Here is a 19,134-nt window from a genome sequence, read left to right on the forward strand (position 1 = left end):
TATTAATTCAGTTTACAACACACTCGGGCTGATTTTAAAAGCCCTGCTGAATTCATATTAAGATACACATATATCCTGCAATTGTGCAAGACAGCTTTTCTTAGTACTCTCTCCTGCTTATTTAAACAGCCAACACGGCGTCGCAGTACAGCAAGTTGTTATGCATTAGAGTAGGGTTCGCATACATCCACTTTGATATTTAAAAATAAGCAAATTATTTATTGAAACAGCCTTATTCATCAAAATTCAATAGCATGGTACAGAGTAGCAAATACAATATCTTTGTATCATGAGACAGCCATTTGTTATTATAGCAGCGCTGCACCTATCATATAGTGAAGTTAGTCTTAAGTCTTCGGCAAAAAGGAAAATACAGCAATATTGCTTTCAGCCATAGTAGTTGCTGTTCTCTCTTGATCAATTATGCAACTCTATTTGGCACGAGCACCTTAAGGTTAAATTTTGAGCATACCGCGGGTATATTGATATCGCTAGTTAATGCTCTAGTAATTTGTAGCGATATAGTACAGTCAGTAATAACAGTAAAAATAGCAAGAATCAACAAAATAGGACCAGTTCTATATTGCAGCAGCACTACTATTTAATTCTTGTAGTGCAGAAAGCTATAAGAGATTTCAATTGGTAAATCATATTTTGATTCTAATTGGTATAGTAATGGTGTGTATAGATACATAAAGGGAGTTCCAAGGTCACAACTAATAAGGAACGATTTATTTGTGATTTTTAAACCGTTACAAACTATGTACATTATGACCATAAAATGTTTGTCAATATTTTCCAATTGTCAAAATAGTTGTCTAAACAAATTTATTTAGTATTGTTTTCCTGTGAACAATTTTTGCATTATTTTGAGTTCATTTAGTGTAGTAGCGGTTAGTTATATGTAACCAATATGTGTTGAATTCAAAATATATGCTGGCTCAAAAACCTCAATTATATTACTATGAAACAAAACCAAACCGTTGCAACTTGAGGTACTGCAAAATAGCAGATATGTCTTACAATTATTGTTAATTATTTATAATTAAAAAGACTTACCCGAGAGAGTGGTATCAGAAAGATGTCAGTGTGTTCGCAGTCTCATGAGCTCTTGCCCTTACAGGGCTACAGCCCCTCTCTTGACTTCACCACTTATTAATTACGTCATTTACCTACTCTCTTCAGGTTTGTCAATTGATATTATGTTTTTATAAAGTGCAAATGTGCCTCCCTTAAAATCCCTAGAAAAACCCGTATTTTATCATCTAACATGCCACAACTAATTATTAAAATCTTATATTTTGTTTTATGCTTATCTCTCAATAGTAGTGCTGTTATGTTTCTTCGCCGTGTTTCATCACTGCTTCAAATGAATCGCCCGACATTGGCCATGTTTCGGCGCACTCCTCGCGCCTGCTTCAGGGGCTACCGTTCCTTCACAAACTCTATTACAAAAACATAAATCTATAAATACCTCTAGAACAATATCTATATATGTCTCACTCTACTGTCAAAATATATGCTGGCTCAAAAACCTCAATTATATTACTATGAAACAAAACCAAACCGTTGCAACTTGAGGTACTGCAAAATAGCAGATATGTCTTACAATTATTGTTAATTATTTATAATTAAAAAGACTTACCCGAGAGAGTGGTATCAGAAAGATGTCAGTGTGTTCGCAGTCTCATGAGCTCTTGCCCTTACAGGGCTACAGCCCCTCTCTTGACTTCACCACTTATTAATTACGTCATTTACCTACTCTCTTCAGGTTTGTCAATTGATATTATGTTTTTATAAAGTGCAAATGTGCCTCCCTTAAAATCCCTAGAAAAACCCGTATTTTATCATCTAACATGCCACAACTAATTATTAAAATCTTATATTTTGTTTTATGCTTATCTCTCAATAGTAGTGCTGTTATGTTTCTTCGCCGTGTTTCATCACTGCTTCAAATGAATCGCCCGACATTGGCCATGTTTCGGCGCACTCCTCGCGCCTGCTTCAGGGGCTACCGTTCCTTCACAAACTCTATTACAAAAACATAAATCTATAAATACCTCTAGAACAATATCTATATATGTCTCACTCTACTAATGCCGCAGTAGAGTGAGACATATATAGATATTGTTCTAGAGGTATTTATAGATTTATGTTTTTGTAATAGAGTTTGTGAAGGAACGGTAGCCCCTGAAGCAGGCGCGAGGAGTGCGCCGAAACATGGCCAATGTCGGGCGATTCATTTGAAGCAGTGATGAAACACGGCGAAGAAGAAACATAACAGCACTACTATTGAGAGATAAGCATAAAACAAAATATAAGATTTTAATAATTAGTTGTGGCATGTTAGATGATAAAATACGGGTTTTTCTAGGGATTTTAAGGGAGGCACATTTGCACTTTATAAAAACATAATATCAATTGACAAACCTGAAGAGAGTAGGTAAATGACGTAATTAATAAGTGGTGAAGTCAAGAGAGGGGCTGTAGCCCTGTAAGGGCAAGAGCTCATGAGACTGCGAACACACTGACATCTTTCTGATACCACTCTCTCGGGTAAGTCTTTTTAATTATAAATAATTAACAATAATTGTAAGACATATCTGCTATTTTGCAGTACCTCAAGTTGCAACGGTTTGGTTTTGTTTCATACCAATATGTGTTGCCCATATCTTAAAGACACATCGCCTTTGTTCACAATATCATGTATAATCATTTTACTGTACTTTGCAAATCACAAGTCATAATATTATATACATTTATTTACAGACTATCAGACATTTGAAGCTCAATATAAGAATATCTTTTTATTAAAAGAAAATTCTGCATACAGGTATTAACATCTTTATTTAATCATTTTATATAATCAACAGTATACAATTTGTGGTTTAAGTGACATTCAATTTTTTATTCATTTCTGTGGTAACCCTATAGGATTTTTTGATTTTAACCAATGTACTTTTTGAATGTAAGTTTATTTATATGTTATATTTGTCATTCTAGCCCCTGAGGCAGCCCCAAGTGGGGCGAAACTCGGCCCGAGTCGGGCGTTTGTACAAAATCTTGTCTCCACTCAAATAAAGAAAATGTTTGGACTTTTCCTGGTGTCTAACCTATATTCTTGCCCACACGGCGTTTTTAGACAACCTACCCTCTTGCTTCACGAGCCCTCGGGGAGACCAGCTGGCTTTCTCCATTCCCCCCACCTTCCCCTACCTGTCCTGCCTCCAGCCCAAAACCCCCCATACCTATTGTTGCAGAAGTTTGGCAGGCGTAACTTGCGTGAGCTGACCAACTGCTGGCGCGCGATCCCCCAGCCCAGCGGCCTTGCAGAGACCTCTGGCCCTGCCCTGCCCCGCCCCATCCCTAGACTGCCCCGCCCTGCCCATTTTTTCAAGCCCTGGAACTTATACGCATCCTGGGGCTTTATGCGCACCACTGAGCCTTTTGAAAATAGGCCTGGCACGTGTAACCCCCCTACGCGCATAAATCCTCCTGGATTTACGCGCGTAACCCTTTGAAAATCTGTCCCTATGTATATATCCTGCGTTAAATGCGGTTTTTCACAAGTTATAGCCTTTTCGTGGCTTAGTAAATCTCCCTGTTTAGCTTCATAAATACCAGTTTTTGATGTTTTTCAGCTAGTACAGCTAGATATGTTTAGGACTGCCAAAGAGCAGTCCTAAAGCTAGTCAGATAAATTTATCTGGCAACTTTGACATAGTCAGGTTTATTCATCGGTGCTGGTGCACCGCTGAATATCCCAGCAAAGTTAGCAGATAAGTTTATCTGACTATCTTTCTAGCTTGCCAGTTTCTGAATATGGGCCTCTCAGTCTTTACGAGAAAGCTCTGCAAAGAGTATGTTGATGCAATTTACTCTTTGACATCAATTACATATGATTATTCAGAGTTGGTCTGTTGCATCACTGTCTTCTGATTCCAGAGAAGTAATTAAAGTTCTAAATATAAATTGCAAAATTGTATTTACTGCTTCCTAGAACTTAATAGTTCAAACCAATGTTATTAAATGATTTCTATTGCACTAATATTTATTATATAAGCTCTCATGTATAATTTATTAATCATAGAAATGAGTAGAAGAGTAATGACAATTTTCTGTATTACTTTTGTGATAGATAAACTTGAAACAAAAGAAACTGGAAAGAAGAAAGGGGACAAAGACAAAACCAAGGACAAAACCGTTCATTCTACACGACCCCTTTCAGAAGTTACAAATTCTAATCAGCCGTCTACTCATGAAGGTAAGCTATGAATACTATCTGAATATGATACATTTTCCTATTTGTATATGTAGCAAATGAGCTTCATTCTAATATAAGAAGTTATATGAAATATATTTTAACGTTGTTTGAAAATTTCCTAATATACGTTTAGATATGCTACATTAAACTAAGTCAAAACAATAATTAGATTTGGATTTAATTACTCACTTTTCCAAACCCATGCTCAAGGCAAGTTACAGTAGAGTGGTCATGCCCCAGAGAGGGATTACAATCTTACGGGTCTGTTTACCAAGCTACAGTATTTTCTCCAGAGAGATGGGGTAAACATTTGCCTGTGGCCGAATGGCCCCATTTTGACAATAACAAGGCTGGACTCTGATGCCTAAGAGATGCTCTGGCAACCACTAGCCTTCAGGGGGTGTTCTGGGGGATGGGTTAGTGTGGGCAGGGGATTAAAGGGGAATTTTTATTACACATGTAGGGGGGTCATAACTGCAACTGACAAACTTTTTTTTTTTTCTAACTTTTAACAATTGTGGTCAGCTCCAGGGGGTGGTAAGAAGTGGGAGAGGAGGAGGGTCTAATGAGACCCTCATGATTTTATGATGCCAGGGCAGGGGGAGTCTGCAGGCTGCACTGGCTTCTTTAAGTTAAGACCTGGGGGTATCTTGGATGTGCGTTATTTTTCCATTATTTTTGGAGAAAGTTGTTTACACCTTTTGAGGTGTAGCTTTCAGATAAAAAATGTCGCTTGCGAATTTTAAGGCCAGTCATGTTATTTGATTTGAATTCCTAGTAATGTGTTTTTATGCATTTGCATGCTAATTGGCTCATTTAAATTTGTTATTTTTGGGGGGGTGGAAAACACGCAGAATTTGAAATACTGAATATTATTTTGTATTTATTGCAACTTCCACAAACTCTGTGTGATTATCCCTGTGTTAACTCATTTTCAACACTGCTTAGTAAATGACCCTCTAAATTTGTGCCTGGAGCAACCTGAGGCAAAGTAAATTGACCAAGGAGCATCCATGTGAAAAGCAGTGTGTGAACTCTGGCATCCCTAGCTCTCAAGTGCTACTGTAAGCACTAGGCCACTCCTCCACTCCACTTGTACCAAAGACTTATAGGTCAGTCTGGCAAGAAAGCAAAACACTTGAAAATATTTTCAGAAGAAACAGAATCTGTTTTGTGATTGAAAATTATCCTATTTTGTAGGCATCAGTATAGCTTGGCAAGTGGTGTGAACAACAAACATCGCAAATACGGCAATTAATTAAACTTTATTTTTATTTTGTTTTTGCATTTATAAACCTCCTCTTTCCCATTGGTCCACAAGGCAATGTACAATAAAACAGAAATGCATTATAATTATGCAACAAAAAAACAGATCAAATAACATACTCTACAATAACATTAAGCAAAGGCTTTAAGAAAAAATAAAGTTTTACATTGTTTCCAAAGTGTAATATAATCTACTTCTAATTTAAAATTAATCAGTAATGCAGTCCCCAAAGCAGGTCCGATGCATAAAGGCCTGGTGCTTAGTTTCCATTAAACTTGTCTTTGGAATAGCCTGTAATACTTGCTGTGTGGAACAAAGGACCCTATTGAGCTGATAGTGATAAATATTTAGGGCCTTAAATGGAATTGCCCCTCCTTTTTATCAAATTTATTTGTTATGTACCAAAACGAGCACTTCGGTCATGGTAAAAAGTTTTTGAAACTGCCAGCTTTAAAAGATGTCCATTTTCAGGATACTAGGCTGAGATCTCTTTCTGTTGAGGTGCTACACTTTGGAATCATTTGCCAGACAATATTCGGGGTTTATCTGATATTAAATTGTTTCAAAAAGCTGTTAAAACATTTTTATTTACTGAGGACTTTTAAACGTTGGTTTTACTTGTCTATGTTGAATTGCTATTTTTGATTGTACTGTTTTGATGTTTGTAATCTGCTTAGCATGATAATTATCAACATTTATTTATTTATTTATTATTCTTGCTATACCGGCTTTCATGACATGAATCACATCAAACCGGTTTACATTTAACAAAGTGTGCACGGTAAGAGAGAAATCAAACAACTGGAACAAGAGCATGTTAAGGAGAGTGACAGTTACAATAAAACAGGGAAATAAATAACTGGGAGCTGGAAGTGAGAAGAGGGGAAGTTAACTGACAGCAAATTATTTACAGGGTAGCAAGATTGATTCCAATATAATGAGATTTGTATAGTAAATGGCTTTGATAACAAGGTGATGGTGATGACAGCGAGGTGAATGGTTTGTTATTTAAATCCATTTTTGATAATGTGATTGAGATGTCTGGTGTCTTAGTCAAGGACTGGAAAGGCTTTTTTAAAAAGCCAAGTTTTCAGCCTTTTCCTGAACGTTGGTAGGCAGGGTTCCTGTCTCAGGTCCGTTGGGATGGAGTTCCATAAAGGTGGACCTGCTGTTGAGAACCCTCTGACACTGAGAGATTTATGTTGGAGGGTTTTTGCGTGTGGAACCTGAAGCGATTCTTTGTAAGATTCCCTGATGGGTCTGGCGGATGTGTGTTTTTTGAAAGGAATTTGTAAGTTGATCCGGACGTGTTGGTGGATGACTTTGTACATGGTGGTGATGGATTTGTAGATGATTCTGTAGTGAATCGGTAACCAGTGAAGGTCCTTGAGGATTGGGGAGATGTGATCAATTCTCCTGGAGTTCGTCAGGATTCTGGCTGCTGTATTCTGCACCATTTGTAAAGGTTTGGTATGGGACGCTGGGAAACCCAGTAGTAGGGAGTTACAATAATCTAGCTTGGAGAAGATTATTGCTTGTAGAATTGTTCTGAAGTCCTGGGAGTGGAATATTCTTTTAAGGGGGAGGTTTTATTCTTTTAAGGGGAGGTTTTATTCTTTTAAGGATATGTAATTTGTGAAAGCAATCTTTGGTAGTTTGGTTGATGAATATAGGTAGAATTTAAAAATCTTAAATCAATAAATAAATTAATAAATAACTTTTGCTAAATACAATGGAGCCTAGGAGTGAAGAATGCATACAGTTATACACAATAACTTAAATTCCAATCTGTAAGTGACAGTCAACCAGTGGAGTATCTTAAACGCTAAAAGGTGAATTTCAAAAGCCTGGCTCGCACCAAAATCAGGAGATATGCATATAAGTTGGGCCAGTGCGTGCCAAGCGGATTTTAAAAGCTGCCTGAGTACATGCTTATTTGCTAGGGATGTGAATCGTGTCCTCGATCGTCTTAACGATCGATTTCGGCTGGGAGGGGGAGGGAATCGTATTGTTGCCGTTTGGGGGGGTAAAATATCGTGAAAAATCGTTAAAAATCGAAAAATCGAAAAATCGAAAAACCGGCACATTAAAACCCCCTAAAACCCACCCCCGACCCTTTAAATTAAATCCCCCACCCTCCCGAACCCCCCCCCAAATAACTTAAATAACCTGCGGGTCCAGCGGCGGTCCGGAACGGCAGCGGTCCGGAACGGGCTCCTGCTCTGAATCTTGTCGTCTTCAGCCGGCGCCATTTTCCAAAATGGCGCCGAAAAATGGCGGCGGCCATAGACGAAAAAGATTGGACGGCAGGAGGTCCTTCCGGACCCCCGCTGGACTTTTGGCAAGTCTCGTGGGGGTCAGGAGGCCCCCCACAAGCTGGCCAAAAGTTCCTGGAGGTCCAGCGGGGGTCAGGGAGCGATTTCCCGCCGCGAATCGTTTTCGTACGGAAAATGGCGCCGGCAGGAGATCGACTGCAGGAGGTCGTTCAGCGAGGCGCCGGAACCCTCGCTGAACGACCGCCTGCAGTCGATCTCCTGCCGGCGCCATTTTCCGTACGAAAACGATTCGCGGCGGGAAATCGCTCCCTGACCCCCGCTGGACCTCCAGGAACTTTTGGCCAGCTTGTGGGGGGCCTCCTGACCCCCACGAGACTTGCCAAAAGTCCAGCGGGGGTCCGGAAGGACCTCCTGCCGTCCAATCTTTTTCGTCTATGGCCGCCGCCATTTTTCGGCGCCATTTTGGAAAATGGCGCCGGCTGAAGACGACAAGATTCAGAGCAGGAGCCCGTTCCGGACCGCTGCCGTTCCGGACCGCCGCTGGACCCGCAGGTTATTTAAGTTATTTGGGGGGGGGTTCGGGAGGGTGGGGGATTTAATTTAAAGGGTCGGGGGTGGGTTTTAGGGGGTTTTAATGTGCCGGCTCACGATTCTAACGATTTATAACGATAAATCGTTAGAATCTGTATTGTATTGTGTTCCATAACGGTTTAAGACGATATTAAAATTATCGGACGATAATTTTAATCGTCCTAAAACGATTCACATCCCTATTATTTGCTGCTATGCACACAAGTGAAAAGTTCCAAAAAAGGGGTGGGGTGTGGACGTGATCTGGGCGGGGCATGGGCATTCCTGGATTTCACATTGAAATTAGAACGTAAATACTTATGCACATAGGCATCCACTGGGGTCCCCTCCTGGTAACTTTACTTCTCCTATGGATGATGTATAAGTTATAAAACAAAAAAATTAGGTAGATCAGTGGGATTTTAAAGTTCGGGGCAAACAGGGGAGAAGGGAGACTTTTAAATTAGGATGGTTTGGAAGACCTATCCCTTACCTGGGGAACTGGGAATGAACTGGAAAAACTGGTAATGGCATCATTGCACGTGTCTATTAAAATCCCCATACATGGTAGAAGCGATATTTGCATGCATGGGCGCACGTTCGCTTAAAATGGTGTACACATGCATATGGTCAGGCTATTTTATAATATGCATGCATATTATAAAATATATAATATATATATATTTTATATATATTATATATATCAATAACTTTCGCGTCCCTGGGCATGGGCCGATGAATATGCATACATGTGTGCCTGCGCGCCAGTTTAAAAGTTATTGTCCCTTTATATGTGATCATAAGTTTTAGTGTTATCAAATGAGCAGCTGTGTTTTGAATCATCTGAAGTTTGTGGATATGATATTTAAACAGGCCAATCAATAGCAATAGTCAATATGTGTCGAGACCAGCGACTGTACTAAAGTGCGAAGATCATCTTTATCCAGATATGGATAACAATATTGTATAGTCCATAAATGGAAAAAGCTAATTTTCACTATGACACTAATATGTTTTCCCATTGTTAAAGCCGAATCAAACCAGACTTCAAGAATTTTTACTTCAATGTTTGGAGAGATGACATGTGACCCAATCTGGAACTGGGAACTATCTAATTGCCAATGCAGCATTTTTAAGCATAAAAGTTTGGTTTTATTATGATTTTGTTTCAGTTTATTTTGCACCAGCCAATGTTCGATTTCCTGTAAATAAATACCGTATTTTTCGCTCCATAAGACGCACCTGACCATAAGACGCACCTAGGATTCAGAGGGGGAAAATTAAAAAAAAAAAAAAAATTGTGCTAAACCGGCTCTGCGTCTGGGCGTCTTATGGAGCAAATTAGGGGAGTGCATAGCTTTTTTTTTCCTCCCCATTTTGTTTTCGGGTCTGGGGAGGGCCATTTCGGTCCACTCCCCAGATCAGAAAACTTTTTTCTCTGGGAACCCCTCCCCCCCCCCCAAAAAAAAACCCCATCCCAACCCTTTAAATTAACAACCCCCACCCTCCTGACTCCCCCAAGACCTGCCGACTTAATTTACCGCAACCCCCCACCCTCCTGACCCCCCCAAGACCTGCCGACTTAGTTTACCGCAACCCCCCACCCTCCTGACCCCCCCAAGACCTGCCGTCTTAATTTACCGCAACCCCCCACCCTCCTGACCCCCCCCAAGACCTGCCGACTTAATTTACCGCAACCCCCCACCCTCCTGACCCCCCCAAGACCTGCCGACTTAATTTACCGCAACCCCCCACCCTCCTGACCCCCCCAAGACCTGCCGACTTAGTTTACCGCAACCCCCCTCCCTCCTGACACCCCCAAGACCTGCCGACTTAATTTACCGCAACCCCCCACCCTCCTGACCCCCCCAAGACCTGCCGACTTAGTTTACCGCAACCCCCCTCCCTCCTGACCCCCCCAAGACCTTCCGACTTAATTTACCGCAACCCCCCACCCTCCTGACCCCCCCAAGACCTGCCGACTTAGTTTACCGCAAACCCCCACCCTCCTGACCCCCCCCCAAGACCTGCCGACTTAGTTTACCGCAACCCCCCACCCTCCTGACCCCCCCCAACACCTGCCGACTTAATTTACCGCAACCCCCCACCCTCCTGACCCCCCCAAGACCTGCCAAACGTCCCTGGTGGTCCAGCGGGGGTCCAGGAGCGGTCCGGGAACGATCTCCAGGGAGTGGGCCGTCGGCTGCCAGTAATCAAAATGGCGCCTACGGCCCTTTGCCCTCACTATGTCACTGAGACCAACCAATAGCAGCGGTCGGTCCCAGTGACATAGGGAGGGCAAAGGGCCGTCGGCGCCATTTTGATTACTGGCAGCCGACGGCCCACTCCCTGGAGATCGTTCCCGGACCGCTCCTGGACCCCCGCTGGACCACCAGGGAAGTTTGGCAGGTCTTGGGGGGGTCAGGAGGGTGGGGGGTTGCGGTAAATTAAGTCGGCAGGTCTTGGGGTGGGTCAGGAGGGTGGGGGGTTGCGGTAAATTAAGTCGGCAGGTCTTGGGGGGGGGTCAGGAGGGTGGGGGGTTGCAGTAAACTAAGTTGGCAGGTCTTGGGGGGGGTCAGGAGGGTGGGGGGAAATCTGATTGTTAAGATATGTGAATTGGAATCGTTTCCGATTCCAATTGACATCGCCAATTCACATCGCTAATTACTCATCCGCCCCTATAATAGGGTCTGATGAGTAATGATGGCCGGCGCCATCTTTAAAGATGGCGCCGGCCATCCAGTGCTCCTGCCATGTGACAGGGGCCGGCCAATGGCACGGATACCCTGTCACATGGTAAGGGCAAAGGGGCATCGGCGCCATTTTTTTTTAGTGCAGCTGATGCCTGGGAACGGGAAATCGTCCCCCGAGGCCCCCCTGGACCACCAGGTAATGTTAAAAGGTTTTGGGGGGGTCGGGAGGGTGGGGGAGGGTAAGGAATTGGTTTTAAAGGGTCGGGGTGGGTTTAGGGGTTGTTTTGGTATGCCGGTTTTCCCGCCCTCCCCCAAATAATTCCCGTGCCCTATTTAACGATTTAGGATGATTTATGACGATAAATCGGGGGCATTTGTATTGTATCGTGCACTCTGACGATTTAGGACGATTTTAAAATTATCTGACGATAATTTTAATCGTTCAAAAACGATTCACATCCCTATCAGTTATGCGTGTAAATTGCTATTTTAAAAACATATGTGAACATTTTTCAACATAAGAACATAAGAACATAAGAAATTGCCATGCTGGGTCAGACCAAGGGTCCATCAAGCCCAGCATCCTGTTTCCAACAGAGGCCAAACCAGGCCACAAGAACCTGGCAATTACCCAAACACCTGCTCATTATCTGGTATAAGTGATATTAAATATGTTTATTGTATAGTACTGATAGGGTATGAGGTCTGGGTGGACTGGGGAATGTTCAGGCTAAATATCAGGAGGGTCTCAATGACCTGAAGAAGGGCTGGACGAACTGGAGGACTAATTGGTAAACTAGTTAATGTTTTAAAATTGGCTGACTTACGCGAGTAAGTCCTAGTTTACTTTCATGTCCAAAATATATGCACATAAATATTAAAATAAGTGGGTAAAGTATGCATGTTCAATCCATTGATATACATGGTTTCAGTGCATTGCATGTATTTGCACATATGTTGTGTGGTAGAATTACCGTGTTTTATAAAATGCACACATATCGGGGCGGATTTTAAAACGAGCGCGAATAGCCTACTTTTGTTTGCGCTCCAGGCGCAAACAAAAGTACGCTAGATTTTAGTAGATACGCGCGGAGCCGCGCGTATCCGCTAAAATCCTGGATCGGCGCACGCAAGGCTATCGATTTCGTATAGCCGGCGCGCGCCGAGCCGCGCAGCCTACCCCCATTCCCTCCGAGGCCGCTCCGATTTCGGAGCGGCCTCGGAGGGAACTTTCCTTTGCCCTCCCCTCACCTTCCCCTCCCTTCCCCTACCTAACCCACCCGCCCGGCCCTGTCTAAACCCCCCCCTTACCTTTGTCGGGGGATTTACGCCTCCCTCCGGGAGGCGTAAATCCCCGCGCGTCAGCGGGCCTCCTGCGCGCCGGGACGCGACCTGGGGGCGGGTCCGGAGGGCGCGGCCACGCCTCCGGGCCGTAGCCACGCCCCCGGAACGCTCCCGACACGCCCCGAAAACGCCGCGCGGTTCGGGTCCGCCCCCGACACGCCCCCCTCCGAAAACCCCGGGACTTACGCGAGTCCCGGGGCTCTGCGCGCACCGGTAGGCCTATGTAAAATAGGCTTCCCGGCGCGCAGGGCCCTGCTCGCGTAAATCCGCCTGGTTTTGGGCGGATTTACGCGAGCAGGGCTCTGAAAATCCGCCCCATCATATTTACATATTATAAAATACTATAGCAAACACTTGTACATGCTGCTGCGTGCAGTTGTTTGAAAGTTATCCTTGTTATGAGCATCTACATTTAGCTGGTGTGGAATGGAAAATTCTCTTTCACAATATCAATTTATTTATTTATTTATCTATTTGTAAAAGCGTATATACTGCACATTGTGTATATGTTCATGGCGGCTTACATATATATATACATAAAAAGATACATAATTAAAAAGTTGAGACAATACAAGCCTTGCAAAGAGGCATTTAACTCCCTAGTTAGGTAGCTGAGTCCTACTAAAAATGTCACCACAGAGAGTTGATATTATAGGATGGAGTGTATTTCAAAAGTTAAATTTGTGGTAGTAGTAAGCAGAAAATGGGCTTTTTTGTTTTTACAGGATTATCAGTGCCGCAGACACCTCAGATGGTGGTTTATGCTAGCTCTTTGCCTCTTCATGTGACTGAAAAGAAGATCACTTTGCTTGGACAAATGGTAAGGCCTTAATTTTCAGAGAAGAAAAATGTATTATTTCTGGATGTTTCAAAAATTACAGCACCAAATATAAAGTTCAAATATGATGTAGCACATAGCGCATTATCCAAATGTATTATTTTCTGCATGATGGGGTAGATATTTAATATAATCCAACACGTGTGTAGCAAAATCAATTGCAAAGGTCCATGTAAAACAAACCAGAAAAAACAATTTAAACAATTTAAACAGGAAAAGTTCAAAAATTTCAAAATGCCAAATCTTTATTGAAATGTCAGATCCCGACACGGACAGTGTTTCGCAAGGGCTGCATTGGGAGGGACCAATTACATGTGGTAAAATAAAGCAGCATTACATTCTTGAGAAAGGTGTCTGCGAAAATAAAATCGATTGAACAATTGTTAGGACCAAAGAAAGAGTGGCATGGCTACAGAGGCAACTGTAAAAACACAAGGAAATACATACCCCATTAGATACATCAAGGGGAATTTCCAGAGGATAATTTGGGGGGGTTGAACCAATTACCTGAAATAACACATCGCTCAAGTTATAACAGATTTCAAAGGACTAATTACAGGTAAACGAAGACTCAAATGGAAACTAGGGATGTGCTTTCGTTTGCAACACATTGGGAATCTGCATCGTTTACATCCCTATTCGTTGTATCCGTGGGTTCGCGAAATGCATCGTGATCCCCCACGAATACAACATATCATATTAGTTTCATTCTTTTGGCTCGCAGTGATTTCTTAGCGGCCATTTGAAATAGGAGATAGCAGAAACCAGCCCTTTCCTGTGAGTCATAAGTGACCTCACAGCCCTGTCACAAAGTGGGTCAGACAGGTTGGCAAGGAAACCAGAATGCAACCTATCAGAGCTAAGCATTTTTTGTAATGCTGCCAATCGCCGCTCTCACTCAGTGCTCTGTGACACTATTCCTGATGGTGCAGCACTATTTATACCTTAAGCACGTGGCATGCCACACACTTTCTTGGCGGGGATGGTCTGGGGAGGTGGTCCAGGGAGGTGGCTGCACTCAGAGCTAGTCTGAGTGTCTCAAATCTGTATTCAATTGCTAGCTACTTTGATAGAATTTTCCATTGAAAAAGATATTTGTTCGATTTGGCTGCAGTGCTGCGCCAGCTAGCCATGCTTTTTTTGAACGCAATTTTTTTTATTGTTCTGAGATGGTCTCTCTGTCTGTGCTACTAAGAGAAGCTGCTAGCAGTGGCATTTTTCTGCTTATTTTACCCCTTGGGGTAGGTTGCAAGCAGGATTTGGGTGTTGTGGGTGGGAGATATATTACATTGCTAGCTACTTTGATATAATTTTCCAATGAAAAATATATTTCTTCGTTTTTGCAGCTGTGCCAAGCAAGCAATCCTTTTTATTTAACTGCAGTTTTGGGTTTTTTTTATTGAACTCAGGCTGACTCTTTGTGCTCTTTTAAGCCAAGAAGACACACAGTGCACTCACTGGGCATGAGTGGGCACTGGGCAGTTTTGCAAACTCACATATATATTATTGGGACAGCAGTGCTCTCTGAAGCCAAATCCCCAGAGGGCCTCTTTTGTAGTTACAAGCTTGGTGTGTGCATACATACAGTGTACCCAGTTTTAGTGTACATCAAGGCACAGCCTCGTGGGCCTGGGGGCACTTTTGCAGACTCACGTATAATGGGACAGCAGTGCTCTCTGAAGACAAATCCCCAGTGGGCATCTTTTGGAAATAATTCTTTTAATTGAAATCCCTAGTAGGCAGTGACATTAAATCCATAATGTCAGGGAAAGCTAGACATGGTCGAGTGATTGGGACTGGCATAGCAGGCATTTGAAAAGGTAGTTCCAGTCTCCCATTAAAGTTAAAAAGGGACCTGTTCCAATCTAAAATCTCTGGAGGGGCAGGCAGTTCCATCTGGGAAAAAATGAAATTTAAAGATGATCCATCGCCACCACCTGTTTCTGACCCTGTAGTTTTGGAGGTGAGGGAAGGGGAGGCTGAGTCATGGCAGAGAAAATGGTGACACCCAAAAGCAGCAGTGCAACAGCAGACTTGACTTGGCGTTGACAATGTAGCGCAGGCACTGTTTGCTTCTGATTCCGATGAAGAATCATCTTGTGTGGGATTCTCATCATCAGAAATGGAAGAAGTAATAGCTGAAGAAGGTTTAGGAGGATTAGTTAGTCCTGTCTTAGCCTCCACTTCAGTGCAGCAAAGGAGAGATGAAACTGATAATGATGAGGAGGAAGAGCAGTCAGCGCAGGCACAGAGTGTGACTGATGCCCCTGGTATTGCTTCTCAGGGTGCACCCACTACCTCAGCTCCAGTCCCAGCATCCACTCCGAAGGCTATAGAGAAGGGATCACGAAAAAAATCTGCGATCTGGAGCCACTTTAAAGTGACGGAGGACCCGCGTTTTGCTCAGTGTTATTACTATAGCAGGGCTATTAGCAGAAGCAAGCAAATGGGACATCTATCTAATTTTGGTATGACGCATCATATGAAGAGAAAACATCCAACAACAGTACTGCCATCTGGGGATGGTGGCAGTACCAGTCAGGGGACCCCTTTTTCCAGGCAGTGTAAAGTGGTTGAAAAGGAGCAGAGTCACCCCACACCCTCAGCCCCTGCTAGCAGTCAGGTGGCAGGCCAGCAGCCCCCTGCCATGTGGCAGAAGCGACAACCCACCATGGAGGAAATGTGGTGGTGTGCAGTCACGCTATCCCGGGGAAGGAGGCAGGCAGCCTCAAAAGTTGTAACCAGGAGCATCGGGGAAATGATTGCCCTTGATGACCAGCCCTTGCAGATAGTGGAGAATGTGAGTTTCAAGCATTTGCTGAAGGTCAAAGTTCCAAATTACAAACCACATTTAGCAGAACAGTCATCCCCAGCCTATACAACCAGTGTCGCATTCGCATCCAAGCGCTGCTAGCTAAGGCATGGGGAATGTGCATTTCACCTGCGATATCTGGACCACCATGAATGCTGCACACTCTTACCTCTCCCTGACAACACACTGGTGGGACCTGGCTGAGGCAGGAGCAGGCAGCAGCTCTATTAGTGAACAAGTATTAGGGTAGAGGTGGGCTTTACTGCACACTCACCTGACGGACGAGGCCCATACCTCAGCCAATATTTTAGCATGCATCAGACAGATGCTGGAGGGCTGGCAACTACACCAGCAAGACAGGAATCCTCAGGAAGGGTTCTTTGTCACAGACAATGGTGAAAACATCGTAAAGGCAATAACTGATGGGCGCTTTCAGAACATCCAATGTTTTGCACACCCTCTGCACCTGGTAGTGAAGTCAGCTCTGGGGTTGGAGTCAAATCACCAAGAGAATGAATACCTGCATACATTAATATAGAAGTGCAGAAACATACCAGCACACTTCCACAGAAGTGTGAAGGTGGGGCTGGTTTTCCGACAAAAGCAGACTGATTTAGAGATGCCTCACAAGCGTCTCATTCAAGACATTGCCACCTGGTGGAATTCCACCTTTAAGATGCTGCAGAGGTTAGTGGAGTTGCAGACACCCCTTCATGAACTTTCTGGTTCAACGGACATAGGTGTGCATAATCCCCTAGGGCATCATGATTGGTTAGTCATGAGTCAGCTGATAAAACTCCTGCAGCCCTTCAAGGATGTCATGGAGGAGCTGAGTTCCAGAAGTGCCACCTTGGCTGAAATCATCCCTATAGTTAATTTTCTGGAGGACATGCAGACAGATCCACTGGCATATTGGGCACACAAGTCCACTATCTGGCCACACTGAGCCAAAGTGGCTCAGTGATATCTGTCATGTCCACCAACCAGTGTGCCCAGTGAAAATGTATTTTCAATGACAGGTGATATCATGAGCCCTCACTGCTCAAGGCTGGCACCAGAGTTGATGGAAATGCTAGTGTTTTTGAAAATAATCCTGCCTTTGCTTGGGTTTCCAAATTTTCCCTGTGAATAGCAAGATGAATAAAAGCAATTGAAAGCCTTGCAGCAGCTCTAACTGCCTCCTATGCTCCAGATAATATCAGCACATGTACCTGACCTGAAACGCTGTGCCTGACCATCTACTGTCTAGGCCATACGTCCCTACAAGGGCCTGACCTGAAACGCTGTGCTTGTCCGTCCACTGTCCGGGCCGTATGTCCCGGTAAGGGCCTGACCTGAAACGCTATGCCTGTCCGTCCACTGTCCAGGCCATACGTCCTTACAAGGGCCTGACTTCAAACGCTGTGCCTGTCTGAGTTTAGTTCTAGTATTTCTAATTTCAGTTTCATGTATTTGTGCCTCACTTCTTTCCAGAATATTCTTTTCCTGTTTTGCAACATTTGGAATATAAGAACATAAAAAGATGACTTAAGATGTTTGGAGCTTGCATAGTTCATATGCTCAATAGTTTTCATGACCTTCATAATATGGGCCATGCTCCCGAAATCTTTCTTAGGTGCCAACAGTAATGTTTTTAGTACTATAGAAAACTGGTGGTAGTTGCACTCTAGTTCATCTTCTGTCTTCCCATAGTTTACAGAGGCACTATGTAAACTACAAAGGCAACATAGGTTGATATTGTAGATTTGGACTTGAGTAATGGTTTTCTTATTTTTGAGAGCTCTTCATGTTCCTTTGTCATCAGCTGAAGTGCATAAGTACAGTTAATAGCTTCTGTGTATTCACAAATAATCTCCAGCTCAGCTCTTGCTTCACAAATGGCAGTCTCTATTGCTCTAAAAGTATCGTCTGTTGAATTATCTTTCAGAAATGAAAAAGATGCCATTTTCTTCTGGCAGTGAACCAGTTCAAGAAGAAGTGACAGATCAAACCACAACATACCTGCACAAAGGAAATCCTCTAATGCTGTGTCTGTCCATCCAGGCCTTATGTCCCTACAAGGGCTTGACTCCGATCCTCTAATGCTGTGCCTGCCCGTCCAGGCCTTACGTCCCTAAAAGGGCTTGACCTCAAATGCTGTGCCTGTTCGTCCAGGCCTTATGTCCCTAAAAGGGCTTGACTTCTATCCTCGAATGCTGTGCCTATCTGTCTGTTTAGGCTTTACGCCCCTACGAGGGCTTGACCTCTATCCTCGAATGCTGAGCCTGCTGCCTGTCCGCCCAGGCTTTATGTCCCTGTTGCATTCGTTCCTGTTCTCACCCTCGCTCCACTCTCTCTACCTTTGTGGCGACTCCCTTCGGGTCTGACGGACAGATGCTGCCGTGGCTTCTCCTCGCCGTACTTCCTGAAATCCCCGGGCTGGCCTGACGCTGCGGATCCGCCATGTTCCTGATGATGTAAGGGCGCGTTTGCACTCCAGAATTTGTACCAACAAGGGCGCGAAACTCGGGGGTGTCCCCCCGTGGTGACGTCATCCGCTTCCACCTTAAAAGGTCTTTGCTTGCTACTTTGAATCAAGTTAGCAAGGCAAATTCTTTCTCCGCTGCTCTGCCTCCACCACCTTACCCAGGGGTACCTGCTTCTCGGGGGCCCCACTCTCTCTCTTCTTGATTTCAGATTGCTAAGACAGGATCCTGTACTCGCTCCACAAGGGCCTACGTTCCTGAATGCTAAGCAGACTCCTTACTACCTGGAAGTGATCGCAGGCGTGAACACAGTGAGTTGTATTACAGATAGGAACCGATACTCGCTCCACGAGGGCCTAGTTCCTAATCTCCGAAGACTCCCTTCTGTCTAAGACATTATCGCAGGTACGGAGATCGTGAGTCATTATTGTAGATTGCAGATAGGAACCGGTACTCGCTTCACGAGGGCCCATGTTCCTAAATCCCTTCTCAAGTCTCTTCTATATCAGAAGCTATTATATACCTTTATCTGGTGCATTACTATTATAGATTGCAGATAGGAACCGGTACTCGCTCCACGAGGGCCTTTGTTCCTAAAACCCTCC

General features: G+C 43.7%; 1 protein-coding gene across 1 annotated transcript in view; it reads left to right on the forward strand.

Moving 5' to 3' along the window:
- Window positions 1–19,134, forward strand: part of ADGB (androglobin) — a 790,434-nt gene that overhangs the window by 250,239 nt on the left and 521,061 nt on the right. The window contains exons 9-10 of the mRNA XM_029594040.1: window positions 4,139–4,264; window positions 13,140–13,234. Of these exons, the coding sequence (XP_029449900.1) occupies window positions 4,139–4,264; window positions 13,140–13,234 (221 nt within the window). The remainder of the gene's footprint in view (window positions 1–4,138; window positions 4,265–13,139; window positions 13,235–19,134) is intronic.

Source organism: Rhinatrema bivittatum, chromosome 3 (genome assembly GCF_901001135.1).
Source record: "Rhinatrema bivittatum chromosome 3, aRhiBiv1.1, whole genome shotgun sequence".
In the NCBI taxonomy this organism is placed as follows: domain Eukaryota; kingdom Metazoa; phylum Chordata; class Amphibia; order Gymnophiona; family Rhinatrematidae; genus Rhinatrema; species Rhinatrema bivittatum.